General features: G+C 44.7%; 1 protein-coding gene across 2 annotated transcripts in view; it reads left to right on the forward strand.

Moving 5' to 3' along the window:
- Positions 1-19983, forward strand: part of sdk2a (sidekick cell adhesion molecule 2a) — an 81697-nt gene extending 61714 nt beyond the window's left edge. Inside the window, exons 18-45 of one of the 2 annotated variants that reach the window (XM_070981815.1) lie at positions 1427-1542; positions 1774-1969; positions 2064-2162; positions 2253-2444; positions 2614-2735; positions 2862-2971; positions 3344-3494; positions 4953-5190; positions 5284-5399; positions 5493-5682; positions 5972-6070; positions 6257-6451; positions 7234-7435; positions 7550-7653; positions 7941-8011; positions 8098-8233; positions 8451-8507; positions 8968-9069; positions 9183-9298; positions 9432-9618; positions 11155-11292; positions 11928-12110; positions 12230-12355; positions 12459-12623; positions 12713-12853; positions 13933-14077; positions 16448-16577; positions 17908-19983. In XM_070981815.1, coding sequence (XP_070837916.1) covers positions 1427-1542; positions 1774-1969; positions 2064-2162; positions 2253-2444; positions 2614-2735; positions 2862-2971; positions 3344-3494; positions 4953-5190; positions 5284-5399; positions 5493-5682; positions 5972-6070; positions 6257-6451; positions 7234-7435; positions 7550-7653; positions 7941-8011; positions 8098-8233; positions 8451-8507; positions 8968-9069; positions 9183-9298; positions 9432-9618; positions 11155-11292; positions 11928-12110; positions 12230-12355; positions 12459-12623; positions 12713-12853; positions 13933-14077; positions 16448-16577; positions 17908-18318 — 4238 coding nt within the window. In that variant the 3' untranslated portion in view covers positions 18319-19983. The remainder of the gene's footprint in view (positions 1-1426; positions 1543-1773; positions 1970-2063; positions 2163-2252; positions 2445-2613; positions 2736-2861; positions 2972-3343; positions 3495-4952; positions 5191-5283; positions 5400-5492; positions 5683-5971; positions 6071-6256; positions 6452-7233; positions 7436-7549; positions 7654-7940; positions 8012-8097; positions 8234-8450; positions 8508-8967; positions 9070-9182; positions 9299-9431; positions 9619-11154; positions 11293-11927; positions 12111-12229; positions 12356-12458; positions 12624-12712; positions 12854-13932; positions 14078-16447; positions 16578-17907) is intronic. The other variant, XM_070981816.1, reaches the window with a different exon arrangement.
- The last annotated feature ends 1462 nt before the right edge of the window (positions 19984-21445 follow it).

Here is a 21445-nt window from a genome sequence, read left to right on the forward strand (position 1 = left end):
GCCGCTAGACTTTAACAAACACAAGAAAGAGGATATCTCTCCAGGTTTAGATATGCTGCACTGGCTCCCAGTTTGATTTTAAATTCCTTTAACTTGTATATAAAGCTTTGAACGGCTTAACACACTCACATATCTCTGAATCCCTGTCATGTTAAATCCACTCCATGAACAGAGATCCTCTACACCAGGCTCGCTAAATATTCTCAAGAGCACTCGTAAGAAAATTGGGAGTGTTTCCATTTCCTATTCTGTTCCACTCCCTGATCCGATGCTGTTATTAGAGAGGGTGAATCAGCAGATATTTTGATTTCATTAGATTGTCCAGGTTGTACATGAGGCTCTTACACTGGTTTTAATTTATTTATATAGCTTTTGTAATGAGAAAATCTGAAATACTTTGCAGAGACAAAAAAAGAGCAAAAAATATCCAGAAATCTCGCAGAGTATAAAGTATTTGTTATCCTTACCTGAACCAGGCTCTCAGTGTAACACGGGGGTCGGTGCGTTGCTGCTGTGTAACGTTATTTTCTCCAGATGATTTATATCATTAGCACTGAGCAGGTGTGTGCGTATTTGTTTGTGCAGAAAGATGGCTTCCATATCAGTAGTTTATTTTGGCTGGATGATTACAAAGTACTTCAAACACTTCAGAAATTACGCCTTCTACCTGGCACACATTATCGTTGAAACCTTTGAAACTTCGCCTTATTTTCTGTGATGTCCGATCAGTCTATCAATTAATGAGCGCCGCGAAATTAGACTCTGATGCGTTTGCAAGTAATCAAATGTACTGCATTTGTAAAGAAAGATTGTTGTGTTTAATTAGCGAAACTTTGAAACCCACAAGCTACGGCAAACATGGCTGCCATATTTCCAAGCCACTTCCCTTGCAGATAATAAATAATAATTTCATCATCCAAGTCACTGTCAGTGAAAAATGACAGTGAACGAGACGTTTGCGTTGTTTAATTGGAACAATTTCCGTCACCCACTCCATTAAAGGCACAAGAACAGATCATGATGTGCATTTAAATGCGTTCAAAGAGTGTGGAGGATAGCGTGGGGACATGAGGACCAATACCAGCCAATCAGCTTCATTAACGTGTGGCTCCCCGACCGTTTTCCGGTGTTGCATCAGAATCGCAAGCTCACATCAAACAAACTGCTGCAGGGTTCACCTGGAAGCTGCCTGAGGCAACCGCTCTCACACCCGGTTTGATTGGCATGTTCTTACCTCCCCAAATGAGCAGAAAAAAAAATCTCCAGCCTTTTTCTCACGCTGTACACGAGGCCTGTCTGAAAGTGCCTGTTGTACATTTTCAAGTTTTTCCCTCCCCTATCTCATCACGACTCTCTCTTTTTTTCTCCCTCTCTCTCTATCTCTCCCCCTCTCTGTCTCTGTTCTTTTCTCCTTCCTCTGGATCAGTGCCCACTGTGCCACCAGGAAATGTACAAGCTGAGGCTGTCAACTCCACCACGGTGCGTTTTACCTGGAGTGCCCCGAGCCCTCAGTTTATCAATGGAATCAACCAGGGATATAAGGTGAGCGGCCCCTTTCTGTCAACTAGTGCACTCTAGTGGTCAGAGGCAGACCAGCACCCTGTCGGCAAAGTCCCATTAAGCTGTCACATTGATTGCGCTGAACGCCTAAATTTCTCAGTGGATCATAAATTTAATAAACGTGAGCAGTTTTTATTTGACTGTTTATTTGACTTTAAAAAAGTCTTCACGCTGCCAGCTGTGTGCCCGTTCCTTTTGTGTCATCATTTCCAGCTGTTGGCATGGGAGCCCAGTCGCGCGAACGAGGTCACTGTGGTCACGGTGCGTCCAAACTTCCAGGACAGCGTTCATGTTGGTTACATCTCTGGCCTGAAAAGGTTCACAGAATACTACACATCAGTACTGTGCTTCACTACCCCTGGAGACGGCCCACGCAGCCCGCCTCAGCGCTTACGCACCCATGAGGATAGTGAGTGTTCCCAGTCAGGGTATTATATGCTGATAAGTAGAAGTCAGGTGGTTGTTTTGCTCATGTACTACCCATTTTTATTATGTTTTTATAGCTCCTGGTGCTGTAGGACACCTTAGCTTCACTGACATCTTGGACACCTCACTAAAAGTCAGCTGGAAGGAGCCACAGGAGAAAAATGGTGTTCTCACAGGTAACTATGTAATGTTCGCACGTCTCCTCTCAATTTATGTGTCACCAAGATGTGTTTCCTGTCCTTAACACTTTACGCTACTTCCTCCAGGCTATCGTATCTCCTGGGAGGAGTTCAACAGGACCAATACTCGGGTGACCCATTATTTGCCCAACTTAACACAGGAGTACAAGGTGACAGGGCTCACTGCCCTCACCACTTACACCATCCAGGTAGCAGCCATGACTTCCAAGGGCCAGGGCCAGCTGTCTGCCTCCACTATTTCCTCTGGTGTACCACCAGGTCAGATGAACTATTGGACTTAAAATTGAGAATGTAGAAGTGCTTGAAGACTCCACTGAAAGGGTTACAGCTATTTTAAAATGAGTCATTCCTCTTACTGTAGCTCGACTGATTCTCAAGGCTGTGATAATTTGGAATATTTTTATCTTTCCTTCATCGTTTCCTGCAGAGTTGCCTGGTCCTCCAACCAATTTAGCCATCTCCAACATCGGCCCTCGCTCCGTCACTCTGCAGTTCAAACCTGGCTACGATGGCAAGACCTCCATTTCCCGTTGGCTGGTTGAAGCCCAGGTAAGATGGTGTGAGCATTGTGGGGGGGGTTGTTTGTTTTGTCGTAGTATTGGTGCACACAGTACCATTTAGTTTCTTTGATTAGTTTAGCTGCTGATTGCACCCCATTCTCTCTGTGCATTTCAGATTGGTATAATAGGAGAGAATGAAGAGTGGCTGATGGTTCATCAGCTGTCCAATGAACCTGATGCCAGATCACTGGAGGTCCTGGACCTGAACCCCTATACATTCTACAGGTGAGCACGCATAGACACGACGTGTACACTGATACAGCTGCTTTATGTGAAATGTATTTCTATGAAAAGACAAACTCTTGCACACCTGTCTTATAAAAAGCACACTATGAAAATGTTGCAAAGTGGAAGATCTGATAAATTATAGATGTGTCACTGATTATCCTTTATCTTCATGAATTCAATCAACTTACTGTAATCCAGAATTATTTTCTTTAGTTCTCTACTCGTAAATAGATCCTATTTTCTGCTGCTACAATGACCTAGTTTCCTTTCGGGCATCATTAAAGTTTCATCTAATCTAATCTAAAGTAATCTAATCTAATCCTTTCCCCCATCACCGTGATTAAACCCAGCGAGTTTCCTTTGCCACAGGTTCCGAATGCGTCAGGTAAACATTGTGGGTACCAGTCCTCCCAGTCAGCCCTCCAGGAAGATCGAGACCCTGCAGGCCCCTCCAGACATCTCCCCCGCCAATGTCACCCTGCGCACAGCCAGTGAGACCAGCCTGTGGCTGCGCTGGGTGGTAAGTTGTCGTGACTCATTGCACATCAGGCCTGACTCAGTGTGTATGAAGTTGGTGGAGTTTCATAAGATTATTATCAGATTTGGATATGCATGTCTGGGTTGTTCCTATTCAGACTTGGACTGTTGAAAGTTTCTGTGCTGTAGATGCCTTTGCATGCATATAAGCTATTAGAAATTGCTGTCGGTGTTTCTTTTTTGTCCTTCTCATTGCTATGGAGGAAAATCACGTTGTGCCCGAATAGGCCAAATGCCCTTGGAATATTAGTTGGATACAACATTTTCAAGATAAGCTTTGTTAAATCAGATTTAGGCAATTTCATTTTGCCCATCAAAATCCAATTTTTCATATATTAAAAAGTTTGACATTAAGTGATGACTTTCTCCATGGCAGTTACCTTCAACTCAGCTGTCTCACAAGCACCGCTCTTTAGCTCTCATTATGTCCTCATAGCGCGCTGTTTTTTTCATCCGGGAAATGTTGCCTTTTCATTCTTCTGTGCTATTGTCTCGTGCTCTTGTAGCTGTTATGTGACAAATACAGGTGATGGCACTGATAATGCTTTGGAAAGCTGGACACACTCTGTCCTTGATTGCTGCTGCTCCCTGCATCAGCGTTTGGCCAATGTATTCTTTGCTACATCTGTCCATTATCACCACTGTGCCAGAGCCTGAGCGGTGCCAGACAGTGAGAGACAGAGTCGAGATGCTCCTGCAGCTCCTGCAGGATTATAAAGAGTGCATGTTACCTGGATTTAACCGCAGACGGCTGTCAGCTGTGTGATATGACTCTACAATTTAATGACATAGCTCGATGATTGCGCCTCTTTTCAAGAGCTGGATGTTAAACTGTAGTAAAATTTTGTGGTCCACTTCATGGCCGTGACACGGAAGTCTTAGTCTGAGTCAAGCTCACATTAATTTCAAGAGGACTAGCACCTTCTTAGAAATAAACCCAGTACATCACTTATCATGCTCAATTATGTGCAAGTGTCGGTGTACAATATACTGCATAGAAAACAGATTCTTGCTGGCTGAGTGACTTTTACAGTGCTCGCAAACACCCTCAAAACACACCTTTGCACAACAGTTTATTTCAGTATTAATGTTTTTAATGGCCTTTCAAGAGCTCTGCTGTCTGCTGAAATAAAGATATTTACAGATTTGGATTATATTATTGATTGAGCAGATTTAGTGAATGTGCTATTATTTTAAAACAATGGAGTGTTGTCACATTTTATTAAAACCACTCAGTGCAGCGCTAAATGCTGAGAGGGTTTAGCTTCACTTCCCATATTGCCTCTTGTCTCTCCTGATAGCCCCTCTTAGCTGCTGTAAAATCACTGCAAAGTACGACCTCTCATGGCTTACTGCTTCATTATGCACTCAGTTATGATGTCATTTATATTGATCTCGCTTGAACCGGGGGAATAAAAACAACCAAAAAAAATCCACACAGCCTCTTCCAGAGTGGGAGTACAATGGGAATCCAGATCTTGTCGGCTACCGGGTGCAGTACTCCAAAGCCGGGTCTAAAGGGGGAGTTCTCTCTCATGCCATTATGGACCGGCTGGAGAGGGAGTTCACAATCGAGGACCTGGAGGAGTGGACCGAGTATGAGGTCAGAATTCAGGCCATCAATGGGATTGGCTCTGGGCCCTGGAGTCAGCCAGTCCACGGCAGGACCAGGGAGTCTGGTGAGGATGGAAATACGTGGTTCCACATGCCAAACACATGCTTAATCATGCAGGTGTGTTTGAAGTGTACTAAGATCCATCCTCTCACTCTAGTGCCCTCAAGTGGTCCCACCAACGTGTCAGCTTTCGCCACCACCTCCAGCAGTATCCTGGTGCGTTGGGGAGAAGTCCCAGAGACAGATCGCAATGGACTCATCCTAGGGTACAAGGTCAGCAGTGTACAGCCAACCCCCCCAATTATACCATTCATCTGAGGTCTATTTCAGAATATATGTATTAAGTTCATCATCTGGGTATTTCAGGTTGTGTATAAGGAGAAGGATTCAGACACGGCTCCCAACTTCTGGGCAGTGGAAGGCAACACCAGCCACAGTGTCCAGCTGAGCAGTCTTGGCAAGTACGTCCTGTATGAGATCCAGGTCCTGGCCTTCACGCGTATAGGAGACGGACGGAGCAGCTCGCCACCCATTCTGGAGAGGACCCTGGACGATGGTAAACATATGCATCCTACCAGCCTATTTCATCTGGTTGTTATCTTTGAATTTGTATTTTTCAATGTGCTGGGATCATTTCCCTTCATCATCTTGTATCAAGATACCAAAAACACAAAGATTCTTAGTTTCAGGTGATTATACACCAGTTATAACAAATATTACCATTTTCTCCTTAATACTAAACACTCGTCCTTTAAGATGGATATATTTTCTTGATCCAGTTTCTATCCTTGGATTCCTGCCACATGTCATACTCTTATTGTTATTTCTCTTTTTCTGTGTGATAGTCCCAGGCCCTCCAGTCGGCATCCTCTTCCCAGAAGTCAGAACCACATCAGTTAGGCTCATCTGGCAACCTCCAGCACAACCCAATGGCATAATCCTGGGTCAGTTTACATTCTACAGACTTTCATCGATGAACTTAGATATTGTCATGAGACGAAGTATTCTGCTTTTGTCCTTCAAACGTCTCTGTATTCTGTGGTTTGATTTTGCAGTGCAGCCGAATCTTTCTCTTTGCTCTCGCTCCTTTTTATGCATGGCTTTATACTGATAAGCGTTTGCCTTCTTAGCCTATCAGATCACATACCGAAGGAACTCTTCAAACAGCAATGCCGCCACCGTGGACGTGCTGAGCCCCAGCGCGCGACAGTACACAGCGACTGGACTGAAACCAGAACTGGTTTATGTATTTCGCCTGACTGCTCAAACACGAAAGGGATGGGGGGAGGCTGCTGAGGCTTTGGTTGTCACAACAGAAAAGAGAGGTAAGTGTACAATGCTGCAGGTAAAATGTATTATTCAAAGGTATACAATGCAGGATTTTCTTTTTTTAAAAAAAAAAGAAACAATATACAGACTCTTACAAAATTAATCCCTCTCAACCATCGCCTACGACCCACTGGAAGTGCGTGGTGGAGTATTTATCTGCAGGGATCCTGGCCTCTGCCTGCATTTTCTTACTTTCTCCTTGTGGTTGGGGTGCGTCTGGGGTGCAACCTTTGGGCAGTGGGTGTGTAGCCCCCAGCCGATAACAGCACACAGGTGAGGTCTGGACTTTTTATAAAAAGGCAGCAGCCAGGCTGACACTGTGTAATCTGTGTCTGAAGCTCGAGAGGCTCCACTAAATTCTCCTGTCTGGACATAAAAATAATCAGCTGGTGTTGCTGTTGTCTTGCCGATCGCTGTCACTGCTGTAACTCAACAGATTATGTTGTAATTACGTTCTCATCGTGACACGTAATTACTGTCTACCTCTATGCCTATTAGCGAGCGAGACTGAAGATGGCTAAACTCGCTGGCTAATTAGAGCCACTAATCCAACTATTACTGTTGCTGTTCGTTCATATACCCAAACAATGCCACACGTTAAATGCATGATGTGATAAAATATTTGCTCCATCACTCATCCTCCAGCAGGGTGTCAGGTACGCCAGTCATGAGCTGATGCAGAGTCACATGTCGGCATACGATGCTGCTGGGGGTGCACTGTGCCTCTAAATGAATCACCTTTAAATATTGAGTTTGGCCGCGTGTGTGCGCCCACCAGCCCGACCGCAACCCACGAGCCGTCCCGTGGTCCCTCAAGAGGAAGTCCAGGCTCGTAGAGTGCTGTTGTCATGGGAACCAGGCAGCGACGGCCTGTCCCCGGTTCGTTACTACACAGTCCAGTACAGAGAGCTTCCAGACAGCAACTGGACTGTCCACTCCGCGTCCGTCAGCCACGAGACACACTCCTACATCGTGGACAGGTAAAAGCGAAGCTTGTGTCAGCAGTTTTTATTATTCACACAGTCAGAAAAAAGGAGACGGGCAGAACATGCTGTGCGTGACGTGCACGCTGCTTTTTTCTTTCTCTTTTTAAGGTTAAAGCCCTTCACTTCTTATCAGTTCCGTGTGAAAGCCACTAATGACATTGGGGACAGTGAATACAGCCAGGAGAGTGAGGCCATCACCACACTGCAGGATGGTAAGAGCTTGTGACTGATGTAATTAGACCAAACATGCCAGCATGCAGCTCCGAGTCATAATCTGCTGCTTTTCTGTTGAGTTGTGCCGGAACGCTTTTGTACTTGTGTGAACATGCCTTTACATCAGTGTTTTAACTTTGGATTTTCACGGTGCATACTTTACGTCAACAGTGTGCGTGTTTACTCTCAAGCTGTTCGCTGCCAGACTGTTTGAATTATGTATCGCTCTCTTCAGCTGTGTTGGTTTGCTTATACCAAACTTCTTTTTTTTTCCTATCTCCTCTAGCCCCAGACAAAGCCCCAACAATTCTATCCGTTACACCTCACACCACCACGTCTGTGATGGTCCGTTGGCAGGTAAGCTGTTGTACTGCTTGTGAATGGAAGAAAGGGGTGAAAGTTGGTTAAATATTGGCCATTAAGCAGACATCTTCTCTTCACAGCCCCCCTCTGAGGATCACATAAATGGAGTCCTGTTGGGGTTCAGGGTCAGGTACCGCGAGTTACACTACGACCGGCTACGCAGCTTCAGTGTCCGCACAGTTAACAGTCCCTCCGCTAACTGGGCTGATCTCACTGGTGAGTTACATTTTTTTACTGCTTACCCATCAGCTACTGGTTATATGCAGGAAATGCTGCTTTTTCCAACCAAACATTGCCTTGATGCTATCAGCAAGGCTCACAGTGTGTTTTGCAAAATAGACAGATAAGTTAGCTAATACTGCCGCACCTCTTTCCCAACCCTGTGCGCCACCCTTGTGTTCCCAACCCTGCCCATCCTCTACCCGAACTCCAGCTCCTTACAGCGTCAGGAACTTAAGTGAATCCTCGCTCACCCAATACGAACTGGATAGTAAGTCTTACACCTCCCTTTATGTCTCCCTTCCTTCACTCTCCATCTGTTTGCGTGTCAGCTGTTGTATTGTACTTCCACAAATTATGCCATTTGTATGATAATTTACAGCAAGTGCACATTGCACCATCCTCCCACACTCCCAGCTGTATCCTCTGAGGGGCTGTCGCTCGCTCTTATGATGTGTATATGACTTTAATCTCTCTGAGCTGCCCTGTCATTATTTCAGTGTGTTTTCTTTCTTTTTAATCACTCACAAATCTTCCCCATGTCCCCACAACAACCCCATCTTTTCATCAGTTTGCCTTATAATTCCACCCTTCTGTCTTTTTTGTTCAATTTGTGATGTTGTCTTGCCACCGGCGTCTCTATGACTGTGTGGCCTCTCTGGAGTAGCTTCATTTTGCTCTTTCATCTTAACTGTTCTATTATAATGCTGCTATGGGTTCTCTTCTTGCAGATTTGAGTAAACACAAACGCTACGAGATCCGTCTCAGTGTGTACAACGCTGTGGGGGAGGGTCCCAGCAGTGCACCGCAGGAAGTGTTTGTTGGAGAGGCGGGTATGTTTCTTCTCTCACTGTGCCGCATGTGTCTTGGTCCTCTTACCCTTAAGTTTAGTAAGTCACATGAAACATATGACAAGTATTCTTGTTCTCACTCTGCCCCACTCTAGTCCCAACCTCCCCTCCCCAAAGTGTAGTGGTCCAGTCCTCAACAGCCACTCAGCTGGATGTCACATGGGACCCTCCTCCTCTGGATGCTCAGAATGGGGATATACAGGGTTACAAGGTATCAATAATGTGTCTTTTTTTTCCTGTATTGCTGCATATCAGCCAAGATTACATCATGCCTCTCTGATATTATATTTTCATTGAAAAACATATTAATTCTGCACCCTGATTTTTTTAAATTCTGTTTATAGATCTATTTCTGGGAGTTTCAGCTCCAGAATGAGACGGAGCGCCTGCGTACTCTGTTCCTGCCGGAGCTCGGGGTGAAGCTGAAGAACCTGACAGGCTACACCACCTACATGATCAGTGTGGCAGCCTTCAACGCTGCAGGGGATGGGCCCCGCTCTGTGCCCACTAGAGGGCGCACTCAGCAAGCAGGTGAGTTACAGTTAAACCAGATGCGGTGGAGGAGATTGCATTGACGTTCTGAACATCAGTGGCATTCATTTGCAGCTAAGACCACCTGCCAACACCACTTAGCACTAACAGTCTTAGTTTCTGCATTTGTTTATGCCCCTCTGTCTTGTCTTTATGTGTCTCCCTCTGTTATCTACACAGTTCTTTTCATTTAACTGCATTGTTTATGCTCCTCAAGTGCTTGCGTAGAGCAATATCTCAAGGTTAGTCCTCTCCGCAGTCACAGAAGCTGAAGAATAGATGATGAGTGTGTTTTCATGTCGACTCACTGTGTTACACAAACTCCATCTGGAGCTGAAGTACTGCAGCTTTAAGACAAATAATGTAAGACCGGCTCCTGTTCACCAAGAAATAGAACACTTTCACGCAAGAGTTTAGCTCCGTCCTGTGGGATACAACTTAAGAGATCAGAGTCTCCTTGGCACCTCCTCCAGGACAAGTCATGGGGGTGGAAGCCTAATGACAGCGGCAGAGCACTGAATGCGGAGTGCGGGGGACACATGTAGATTAGTTTTTTGGCCGCTACTGCACAAAGACGTCTGTGTTTACCAGCTAGCGAGAGTCCCTCCTCTGCGGTTTCAGCACAAAAATGGTTTACAGTATAAATTTCTCTTGTCTTTTCCGCCCCCTTGAAGGCTGTGACATTGGCGAGGGGTACAAAGTGCTGAGAACTTAAAAACACAGGCAGGAATTTTGGCTCTCTGCACCACAGGGTACTGGGAAGTGAGCCAACACAAGCTTTTGTGAATTTAATGCAGAATTGTGGCGAAATCCTGACACTTAGCTGGATCTGAGTTGAGTCAGCAGGCAGAATTCTCACGGCTCTCTTTCAAGGTCGCAGTGTGATTTTACGGACTCTTTTGTCAACTTGGAGTTTGCTTTTTAGTGACTCATTTGCTTAAACGCGCTGTGCACCAGGGTACCCGTTTTTACATGCACAAAACATCGTATTCAACAATGAAACTTTCATTCTAAAATCTTCTCGTATTTGTGTTTCATAGCATGATTTTTTTTCTTTTTCTAAGTATGTCAAATTGCCTGCTGCAGACTTTATGAGTTCTGCCTTTGGATGTCCCTCTGTTGCTCTGGTCCAGTGTTGTTTTTGTTGCCAATTTGCCCAAATGTCTTGAGAGTTAGGAACAAATGGGGAAAGAAGCTGCAACAAAAGCAACTTAACTAGTCGGAAATGTGCTAAATTATTACTCTGGCTGGTGAAAACTGGAGAGGAGTGTCAAGAATTAATGAAATAAGTATTGGTGACATTCAGATTGCTTGCTGTATAAGTATTCTAAATAAATAATGAGTTTAGTTATTTATTTTTTCTTATTTATGTGTGTCCCAGTTTGTGCTTTAATTACAGAAGTCTAACAATGTCACTGAGAATTTACAAATGTTTTGCTGCACTGCATTGCAGTTTTGCAGCATGTAGTGTGTCGTCTCAGCGCTGTGAAGAGATCCGGCTGTTGTCACCTCTTCTCTTTCATTCTTCACCAACAGCGCCGAGCGCTCCCAGCTTCATCCACTTCAGCGAGCTGACCACCACTTCGGTCAACGTGTCCTGGGGAGAGCCCAAGCAGGCCAACGGCATCATTGAGGGTTACCGGCTGGTTTATGAGCCCTGCACTCCTGTAGATGGTGAGAAACTCTGTCTGGAGCCTAATAACCCTGCCATGTCTTGACATTCCTCAGCTGGCTTTCGCAGACAGTGATTTACAACCCCTTGCCTTACCATATTCTTTTTTAACTCACGCTGCTTAAGCTCATGCTCTAATCTGTTACAGATGAGTATAGGCCCTGCAGTAACATATATGGCACGGCTGATAAAGGAATATGTTGGAATGCTCTGGTGAGACTTCACAACTCCTTCTCTCACTGAGAGAAACATGGCTAATAGCTGGCTAAGTGTGGTTGCCTGGACCAGATTGTCAAGTAATTGGGAGCAGAGATGGAATGCTGAGCTGGGGCTGCTGTGGTCCCTCAGCTATCCACTAATGGACCCAGAGCAAAGCCGAACAGAGCAGTAAAGACGGGGAATATTATAAAAAGTCTATTACAAAAAGGTCCTAGTGTCTCTTCCTATCTGGATATCTAGAGGGCTGCTGGAATAATAGACCTTTTCTGCTATTTATGCAAAAATGCATGTCTCTGATAGTCTGAGTCTGTCTTCTAACTGACTCTGTGTGAGTGTGTGTGTCTGTTCACATGCACAAAGCTTGGCTATTTGTCGCTTGTAGAAAGCAGCATCTAGAGTCTTAGTGTTTTCTGTACAGACTCCTCTCCTCGCACTCCAGGTGTCAGTAAGATAGTGACAGTAGATGTGAAGGGCAGTGCTCCCCTGTGGATGAAGATCAAAGACCTGGCTGATGGTGTCACCTATAACTTCCGCATCCGGGCCAAAACACTCACTTATGGTCCTGAAGTAGAGGCCAACATCACGACTGGGCCCGGAGAAGGTGGGACTCTCTAAATCTGGGACGTGTTACTGCTTTGTGTCAATGATAATCTTGTAGAGTGCCTTCTTTGCTGATAGAGTCAGTTTTTTCTAACTATCCACCATTTTTCTCCTCTGAAGGAGCCCCAGGCCCTCCTGGAGAACCCTTCATTTCTCGGTATGGCACTGCCCTCACATTGCATTGGACCAGCGGAGACCAAGGCCGTGCACCCATCACTCGTTACGTCATCGAGGCCAGACCCTCTGGTGAGTCACGTACAGGAGCAGGTTTTGGGTTTCCAGCGCCTCGACACAGTGACTACAGCTTTGATTGTCAATTTATTCACATATTTCCTCGTCTTGCCTTTAGATGAAGGGTTGTGGGACATCCTCATCAAAGACATTCCTAAAGAAGTGACGTCCTACACACTTAACCTGGACATGCTACGGGAAGGCGTCACCTATGATTTTCGAGTAATTGCGGTCAATGACTATGGCTACGGGTCACCCAGCGCCCCCTCCCCCTCTATATCAGGTACTTTAAATGGAAAAATCATGTTCAGAAAACAATGCCAGTTTGGCTCTTCCTTGTTTATTAATGTCTGTTATATGTCATGACTTCAGCCCAGAAAGTGTCTCCGTTCTATGAAGAGTGGTGGTTCCTGGTCGTGATCGCTTTGGTGGGCCTCATCTTCATCCTCCTCCTTGTTTTTATCCTCATCATCCGAGGCCAGAGTAAAAAGTACACCAAGAAAGCAGATTCAGGTAAGAAGCGCGACTGTCTGCTAAACTCGCTGCCCATGCCTCAGTTTCTCTGTCCGTTGCTGCAACTTAAGCTATCGACTGGAGTTTGTCTGCCTCTCGGACAGCCCTGCTGAGAAGTGCATTTTAACGACTGAACATCCGAAGTCTATTTTTGGAAACGGGAGTGCGAAGGCTCGCACAATTAGACAAATTACCTAGATTTCATCAGCATTGTTTGGCTGACAGGGGAAAGATGAGAGTAAAGGTTACCGGTGAAAGAGCTGAAATAGGCAGGTGAATAAACATTATTGTTCATGTTTAACTGCAGTGAGGATCAATACTGGGATAAATGGCTCGGCACTGCTTTAATGCTCAGGTCATTAGTCAGACTCAGGGTAATTATATAACTACAGCACTGTAGCAAGAAGCCAATTTTCATGGTTGTGAATTATCCCAGGTGACATTGCTGCTAGAAGAAACTCTTCATCAGCGTTTCTATTTTCAATCCCAAAAACATGAGGTAGGGGAAGTTAATCAATATTAGTAGACTTACTGTTAATACTTCACATTATGGTTGGCGAGTAATCACAGTGAGGGCATCAGCGGCTAATTTTTTTAGACTTGGTCTAGTCAGCCAGCAGCTTGGAGCAGCTAGAGGAGAGAGAGGTGGGAGATTTTTTTGGGGGGGGCTTGTGACTTTTTAGCTTGGTCAGCCTTTAGCATGGTGTCCGGGTTAGCAGGGTCAGTAAACAGAGTTGGGAAGACCACTTCAGACAAGGACTGTGTTTGTGTCGGGACACAAAGAAGACTTTTTAGCCCCTCTCAAGCCCTCCCCAATTTTCTCAGCCATGAAGCTGATCTGGCTGTTTGTTTTACGAGAAGCCAGAGCTGGACAGTCGCCTGACCGACAGATGGATGATATACAGAATCAGCATTTTTACTTCTGTCGTAAATTGACTGTGTGCAAGTTCAAGCCTTGTGCTTGAGCTTTATTGTGATGTGTTCAGCTAATCCTTAAGACTGAAATTAAATCTAGATTTGACTGAGGATCACTTGTTTCACTCCACAACCCACAGTGTTGTCCTCATACCCCTGTCCAGGCAACCACTCCAACTGCACGGCTCTGCCTCTGACCCACGGAGAGATGGTGCGCCTGGATGAGGGACGCTTCCCGGCCCTGGAGCTCAACAACAGACGCCTCTCCGTGAAAAACTCCTTTTGCCGCAAGAACGGCATCTACACACGGTCAGTCACAACCGCAGCAAGCGTGCCATCAGTCATACCGTCGAAACCATTCATTTCCTGCGTGCTCTCAGGCATATTGTTAACTCAGTCTTGTCTGAGTTTCCTCTTGCTATTCAGAGTGTTACTCATGATACTGACAGGAATTAATAATGTAGCGTTATGTGTTCCCCTCTTCCCTCACAATAGCCTGTCAGTCCTGAGAGAACAAGGCTGAGGCTCGAGAAGCCCAGCTGCTGATTTGAGCCTCCTTCCGCTCCCCTCGTTGATATTCAGTGTTTGTGTGGAGCAACAATTTATAGAAAGGCGACAGCACAATACCAGCTAATTAGCATTCATGAGCTTCTGCGTGTGCTCTTTGTCTGTCCATCACCGCTTTAGACAAAGGGCGCTTATGGGTCAGAGCCGGCCGTTTTCCTCTGGCCCTCAGCCCGGAGTTTCTCTCGAGTGCAGTGCTGTTAGAGCTTTCTCAACATAAAGTGCAGCACCGTCGGTATGAGCACGTCCTTCTAGCCGTCAGCAGGACTTTGGCAGCTGGCTCTTTGCAATGTTTAGGTAAACATTAGATAAGAGGAATTTCACAAACTCTGCAGTAAAGCAAAGGGAATGTTCTGTGTCGGGGCATGGGTCACTTACACGTTTAGGGACTGGATGGATGGTGATGTGGTGTGTTGGGGAGGATGGGAGTTCAGAGTCTGCTTCTTGTCACAACAAAAAAAGATGTTTTCTTACACATCGATGTGCACATTATGGTGGAATGTGCTAGAAGGGCTGCGTTAAGGGCAGCTGAATCTGTGCTGTTTTCTCCTTGACCAAGGAGGCCAAGAGGGGGATCAAAGGGTCTTGAGTTTCTCCCGCTCTTTGAAGAGCTCCAATCTGGTAACGTACTCTTTGCTAATGATCTGTGGACTAAGGAGGAAGAGTGGGAGGGTTCCCTACGGGATATTTGAAAGGATGAGGGGAAGAGGGATGAATTAAGACAGATAAGGCAAGGGGAAAAATACAGTACTCCTAAATAATTCAACGCTCACTGGCAGCATTTCGGAGTGTGATCGGGAGCGGGATCCATCGCTCCTCCCATACGCTCATGTGGCCTCATCTTTTTAATGTCTGACTCAACCTGAATTCTAAGTGGATGTTTTCCTTTTCTTTTTTTTCTTCCACAGTCCGCCCACTCACGTCATCCCCTTTAACCCAGAGGAGATGTCCCTTTGTTGTGTCAACCCTTTCATGGCCGTTGTCATGTTGTGTCTTAAGCCTCCAGTTCTTGGCATTTCCAGTGATTTAGCTCCCGCATATTTCTCAGTACATATTAATTTTCATTTGAGAGCTCGTCAAGGTTGTCTGCTTTATGCCTTAATATTACACTTGACATCGCAGCGTTTGATGCTTGTCTCTTCTGCCCCCACGTACAACGTTTTCCATTTCAGACCATTTAAACATTTATTTTCATGCCATTCCTAGGTTATATAATGTGTTAGTCTTTTTTTCCTCATCTCTTCTCTTAATGCTCTGTTAGCCTGAGTTACATACTGAGCCCATTGATGTAGCTCAGTGATGTGAGGGGTAGTGGTCCAGTTTTGGCCCTCTGACCGTCCAATTCAGTCTCAGCAGACCTTGAACGCAGCAGTAGTCATTACTGTAGAGGAAGAAAAATGCTTGTCCGCACAGATGTTTTTCTGCGCTTCACTTTATGGGCTTAATGACCGGAGCCCGAAAAGAAGCGTGGGGTTCTTTTTACTTGACCTGCGCTCATAAAAGAACTTTATAATACTTTACTGAGCTCAGGGCCATGCTTAGTTGGGCAGCTTTTCTGCAGGAGGTCTAAATCCCTGACTGACTCAAACCATACATCATTCGTCTCTAATCACCGCAAAGAATCTTTTCATGAGGATGCTCATCTGTTTTTGCACAGGATCATGTTTGTGCATCTGAGCTCATGCAGAACTCTAACCTGACACCTTGCAAAGATCAGAAGGAAACAGTCAAAGAATTAAACCAATTATAATCTCTTCCCTGCTTTGTGTATTAGTGGCTTCCATATAACCCGTTCTGGGCCTGTCTGAACTAAGATATCATTTTCATAGTCGACGAACCTGCGCTGCTTCTGTGCATGTTGATCCCTCTGTGGGATGTGAAGCCTCTTCATTTTCAGAACTATTTTGCAGCCTTTCATTAGTCATCTGAACGATGTCAGTCACTGGAATGATCAAGCGTTTCAGTGTTTACTCAAATGTTTTCTCAAAGAAGAATCTCAAAGGGAAATATGATGATGAAATTCATATAAAACCATTTGCTCTCTCTCAGTTTCTGAGTTTTCTTTCTCTCTCTCACAGACACTCTTTCTCTGTCTCCGTTTCTCCATCCGTCCAGGTCTCCGCCAAGGCCCAGTCCTGGAAGTCTGCACTACTCGGATGAAGATGTCAGCACTAAGTACAATGACCTGATCCCAGCAGAGAGCAGCAGTCTGACCGAGAAACCCTCTGAGATATCTGACTCTCAGGTAAGCGGCAGTTCTGGCTTGCAGCCCATGTCTGGTCCTCCGGGTCTGGAATAGGCAGTGAACTTGAATTAAAGAGTAAAATTCAACTGTTTGAAGGGAGAAAGTCCTCCATGGCAAAGACCTTTCCAAACTCAAAAATACTCTCTCATTCCACTTTCTTTTCCTTCTATCCCACTCACAATGCAAAACTAGACTGCTGTCTAATTATGGAGCCAAATTTCAGAGGGTAAACAACAATTTGACTCAAGTGGATAGCCTCAAAATTAAATGTCCTTTGTTAGCATAGGCCAGTCATGGCTGACATCTCTGGATTTGAGTTTTTCGTACTGATTTCTCTCACGGGAAGGAAGCAGGGGGCTGATTCTCATGTCCCGTGCGTCTTGCGATGTCTTCACATCTAATTAATTCCCCTCAAACAGGAAATGTTGCGTTAATCTGGGCTGCAGCTTGTCATGTGATGATATGAACGGCACAGTATGTGCGTGTGTGTGTGTGGAATAGGGAGGTCTGATGAAGAGGCAGGGAGGTTAGAAGTGATGAGGCAAAAAGGCGGAGATGCTGATTGTGGCAGATCGCGAACATCTGTCTTCCCACACTCGCAGGCCAATTTATCTGGTACCTGCACAGTCAAAACATTGTTCAACCCGGTTTGAACAAACACTGCTCTCGCGGGAGACACAAACTGGTGTTATTCTTTTCCTCCGCATAGCCTCCCACTGTTTACCTGCCACTTGTGCAAATAAATGGTGCTTCAACATCTGTTAAGCTGCAGTGTCTCAATAGAGCAGTAGATGGGCAGGCACTTGTCAGGCACACAAATGTGCCAAGTGTGTTATGTTTTCTGTGAGAGCAATTTGCTCTTTCTTTTTTTTTTTTTTTTGCAATTGCGTCTCTCAGCCAGTTCAGTCTACTGGAAATGTGACAGAATTCACCCACGCAAACATTTTACAAGCAACCTCCAAGACTGATGGCTTCATATTATGACAAAAGCAAATTAATCCTGTAAACATTGTCTCTGTCCAATTCCAGGACTCGCTTTTGTACACTTATCACATCTGTGCTCCGCAGAGCTGCGGGTGAGCTCCTGTGTGTGAACAAGGCGCAATAGACGTGATTATGTGCTCTGTAGAATTGCACTTGGATAAATAGATTTCCGCTTGTCTCTCAGTATATGTATCCTGCTGTGTTCTGACTCAGTATTGTGTGGTTTGACTGTAGGGACGCTGTATTAGCGTTAGTTGTCATTAATCTCTGCAGCCAACACCGTCCCTTTAGTGATCTCACTCTCTTCAAACTTTTCTTCTAACTCTTTCTCCCGATTGGCTCGCAGGGCAGCGACAGCGAATATGAGATGGATCAGAGCCGACAGAAGACCCACTCCTTTGTCAACCACTACATCAGCGACCCCACCTACTACAACTCCTGGCGGCGGCAGCAGAAGGGCGTCTCTCGTCCGCCGGCGTATGGCTACTCCCAGCCCGAGCCCCTGGTGGAGCAGGAGTCACGGCAGCACCCGCCACCCGTGCCCCCCCTGCCCCCTCTCCTCCCCCAGAGCGCCCCGTCCCCACAGCCCCAGTGCCAGGGCCAGGGCACTCTGTTCAGGTCTAAGGGAAGCCGGACTCCCACCCCTTCCCTGCTGTCCTCCGAACCCCCTAGCCAGCACAGCACCCTCTACCGACCCCCCAGCAGCCTGGGCTGTGCCGCGCAGGCCCCTACCGCTGGCTTCTCCTCTTTTGTTTGACACACAGCTCTCCTTCCAATAACAACAGGACCCTGAGGACGAGTCTTTGATTTTGTTGTTGTTGGTTTATTTGTATTTTGCTCTTTTTTTTTTTTTTATCTTTTATTTTCTGTCTCACTGACAGAGTTGTTGCTAAATATTAAGCATTGCAGGCATCTTGAATTGCGTTTTCTCCTCTGTGAAGAGTGTGTGTGTGTATGATTGTGTGCAGCGCGTATGGTTGGTTAATCTCATGTGGTCTGTATTTTATGAAAAGACAATCATTTGAAAGTTTTTATGCGTTGCTTAAGTGAATTTATTTGAAGGTACAACCATGTAAACAAGGGAGAACAGAACCTGAGGTTCTGAAAAAAGAACGCCTTGTTTTAAAAACACTGTATTATTGTTTAATATGAGAGCTTTATGGAAAAACAACCACATAGAACCATATAGAGTATGGACCACTTGGCTTGCTGAGACTGTACAATGGAAAAACCAACTCTGATGGAATAATGTGATGTTTGGACAAAGGACAAAACTTATTGTGAGGAATAGACTCGGACTTGGAGAGAGGCGCCAGAGGTCACTGTGGCCCTCGGCTGCCTTCGACTTTCTCACTCTGCCTAATCATTGTTGGAACTGCATTATGTGTTAATTATATGTACTTGTCTCATATTGTTTACCAGATATTTATATCAATCAGCTTCAAGCTAAACATTTTCAGAACATCGCTAGTGACAATGTTATGAATCACATTAAAGCATTGTGGCACCTTTATAGTAGTCTGGGGAATGTGTTGATTGTGCACTGGTACTCATGTCAGTAGATATACAAGCTAAGAACACTTTCTTAATGTGCATCTGTTCGCTTTTACGTTATTCACAGAATACGACTGAGGACCAAAAGCACAAATCTTCTTGGTTCAAATGATATTACCCCATCGCAATCACATCACAACACTGTGCTATTAATAGCTGTCAAAGAAGTACAGGAATAATTGTCTTTGCGGTATAAAGAACATGATGAGTTTGCAAAGAAGGTTTGCTTCAGGTTTACCAATGTAAGAGAGAGACCGGCATGTTATTTTTCACAACTTTGACTAAACTGAAAGCTCTAATTTTCTTTTTTTAAAGAATGTGTTTTCTTGATAGCACTATAAAAAAAAGACAGCATGAAATTGGTCACTTACAGACAGTGAAAATCCAAAATGAGACAGCTGATATTATGTATTTCAATCTCTGTTTATGGAAGAGGCTGGAGAGGAGCTTAACTGTGCATCTGTGTGTATTTAAGAAGCTTTACTTAACGATGGACAATGACAGGATGCATGCATTGTACATGAAATGCATCACCGCGGATGTGAGATTATGTGTGTTCAACATGTTACAGTGTAACATGGCATCGGTACGATGACTGAAAATGTGTTTTATGCTCACAGTACATACGGATACATTATGTCATGATGAGATGTTTTCTACAAGACTTTTGTATATGCTGGATCTTTACTTTAAAAGTTGAATGGGACATTGCTGTGCTGGAGGTGGACCCATAGTGTATAAACTTAGACAGTCGGTCCAAAATATCATCTGTCAAATTTCCAATGTGAACATCACTGTATACATCATAAAGGAAACATTATGGACCTATTCATGGTAGCTCTCAAAAATAAATTATTCTATTTTGTAATGGCTTTTTCTTCATGGCTTATCTGAATATTTTACAATATAAAGGAATAATATCTACCGGCAAATAAAGCAAGTGGTAAATCTTAAAAACAGTGGAGGGGTTTAAAGAAAATAGAAACCATATCAAAGCCTGCAGACGGCTATTTTACACTGACAGTCAGACCTATTTTCATGGTCTGTGAGACAAAGTGAGTGTAGGTGACACTTGATCCTACAGTGCAGAAATGACCTGATTCTCTCAGCCACAACAGAGACATAATTGGGATGCACAAGAGCATGAGTTACAAGGAAGAATTTGAAGAAGAACCTGATCCGGTGCAAGCATGCTGAAAGGCTGGGGGAGGGTGGGAGAGTGCGCCTGGGTAATCTCCTTATTTCAGGCCGGAAAACATTGATCTTAAGCAAGGCAAATGGGAAAAGAAATGTCATGTCAAGGGTACAGATAGTTGGAACATCTTTATTTTCCCCATCAAAAGCTCTAACAGAAAAAAATGTCAGTGTAAATGACACTGACAGATAAATCTGCAAAAGTGGATGGGCCATCACATATGGATAATTGATCATTATGCAAATCATTACGTTCCCCCGCATAAGGTCTGAAAGTGATGAGGAGAAATCAGCCACATCACATCTCATGTATATTTCATGGCCCAACTTGTTTCTGCAGGAAAACTAAAGCTCAGTTTTAAAAACTAAATATGACATATTGCTTTGTAACGTTTTAAATAATTCTATTTTGTAACTCAGAATTATGGTAATTCTTCACACTCGACGCCACCGTGACTATTTTCCACCTTCTGCCAATTCACTGCAAGAAGACACACAGATAAATCTTCTGTTCACACACACACACACACACACACACACACACACACACACACACACACACACACACACACACACACACAGACATGGCTCCTTATCAACAAATCTCTTACATTTTTTACGTTTCAGTTCAGTATCTCCTCATGGGACCGGCTTATACAGACCGCGTCCTAATTCTGACTGCGCTTGCTGGGGTGCATCAGAGCGCATTTGCAACACAGCTAACACAACTTGACTGGTGACTCCAAAATTAGGACAAAATCACGATGGATGGCACAGGGGGAAATTGGACGTTGCATGTTTTAAAAAGTTTTGACGATCAAAGGATTTTGTCCTTCAGTTTGAGGTATTTCATCTCACAGACACACAAGTGTGGCACATTAGTCAGTCTGTTCAGACTCCTTCATAGCAATCAGTGAAACTGATCTTATTCATCTTAATGTTAGTTTTGGGAGCACGGGCAAAGCCCTTGAATGGATTGGATTATAGGTTCTTCTTCTTCTCTGCGAGGCAGATAGATAGGCTGATAGACCTTTGCCATGGTATCTGTCCTTACATAAAGCAATTGTCATCCACAAAGCAGTCGTATCTTGTATGCTTTTAGGCCTAGCTGTGAAGCCAGGACCTATTTTTCACCC

The sequence above is a fragment of the Chaetodon trifascialis genome, chromosome 15, assembly GCF_039877785.1.
Source record: "Chaetodon trifascialis isolate fChaTrf1 chromosome 15, fChaTrf1.hap1, whole genome shotgun sequence".
Taxonomy (NCBI): domain Eukaryota; kingdom Metazoa; phylum Chordata; class Actinopteri; order Chaetodontiformes; family Chaetodontidae; genus Chaetodon; species Chaetodon trifascialis.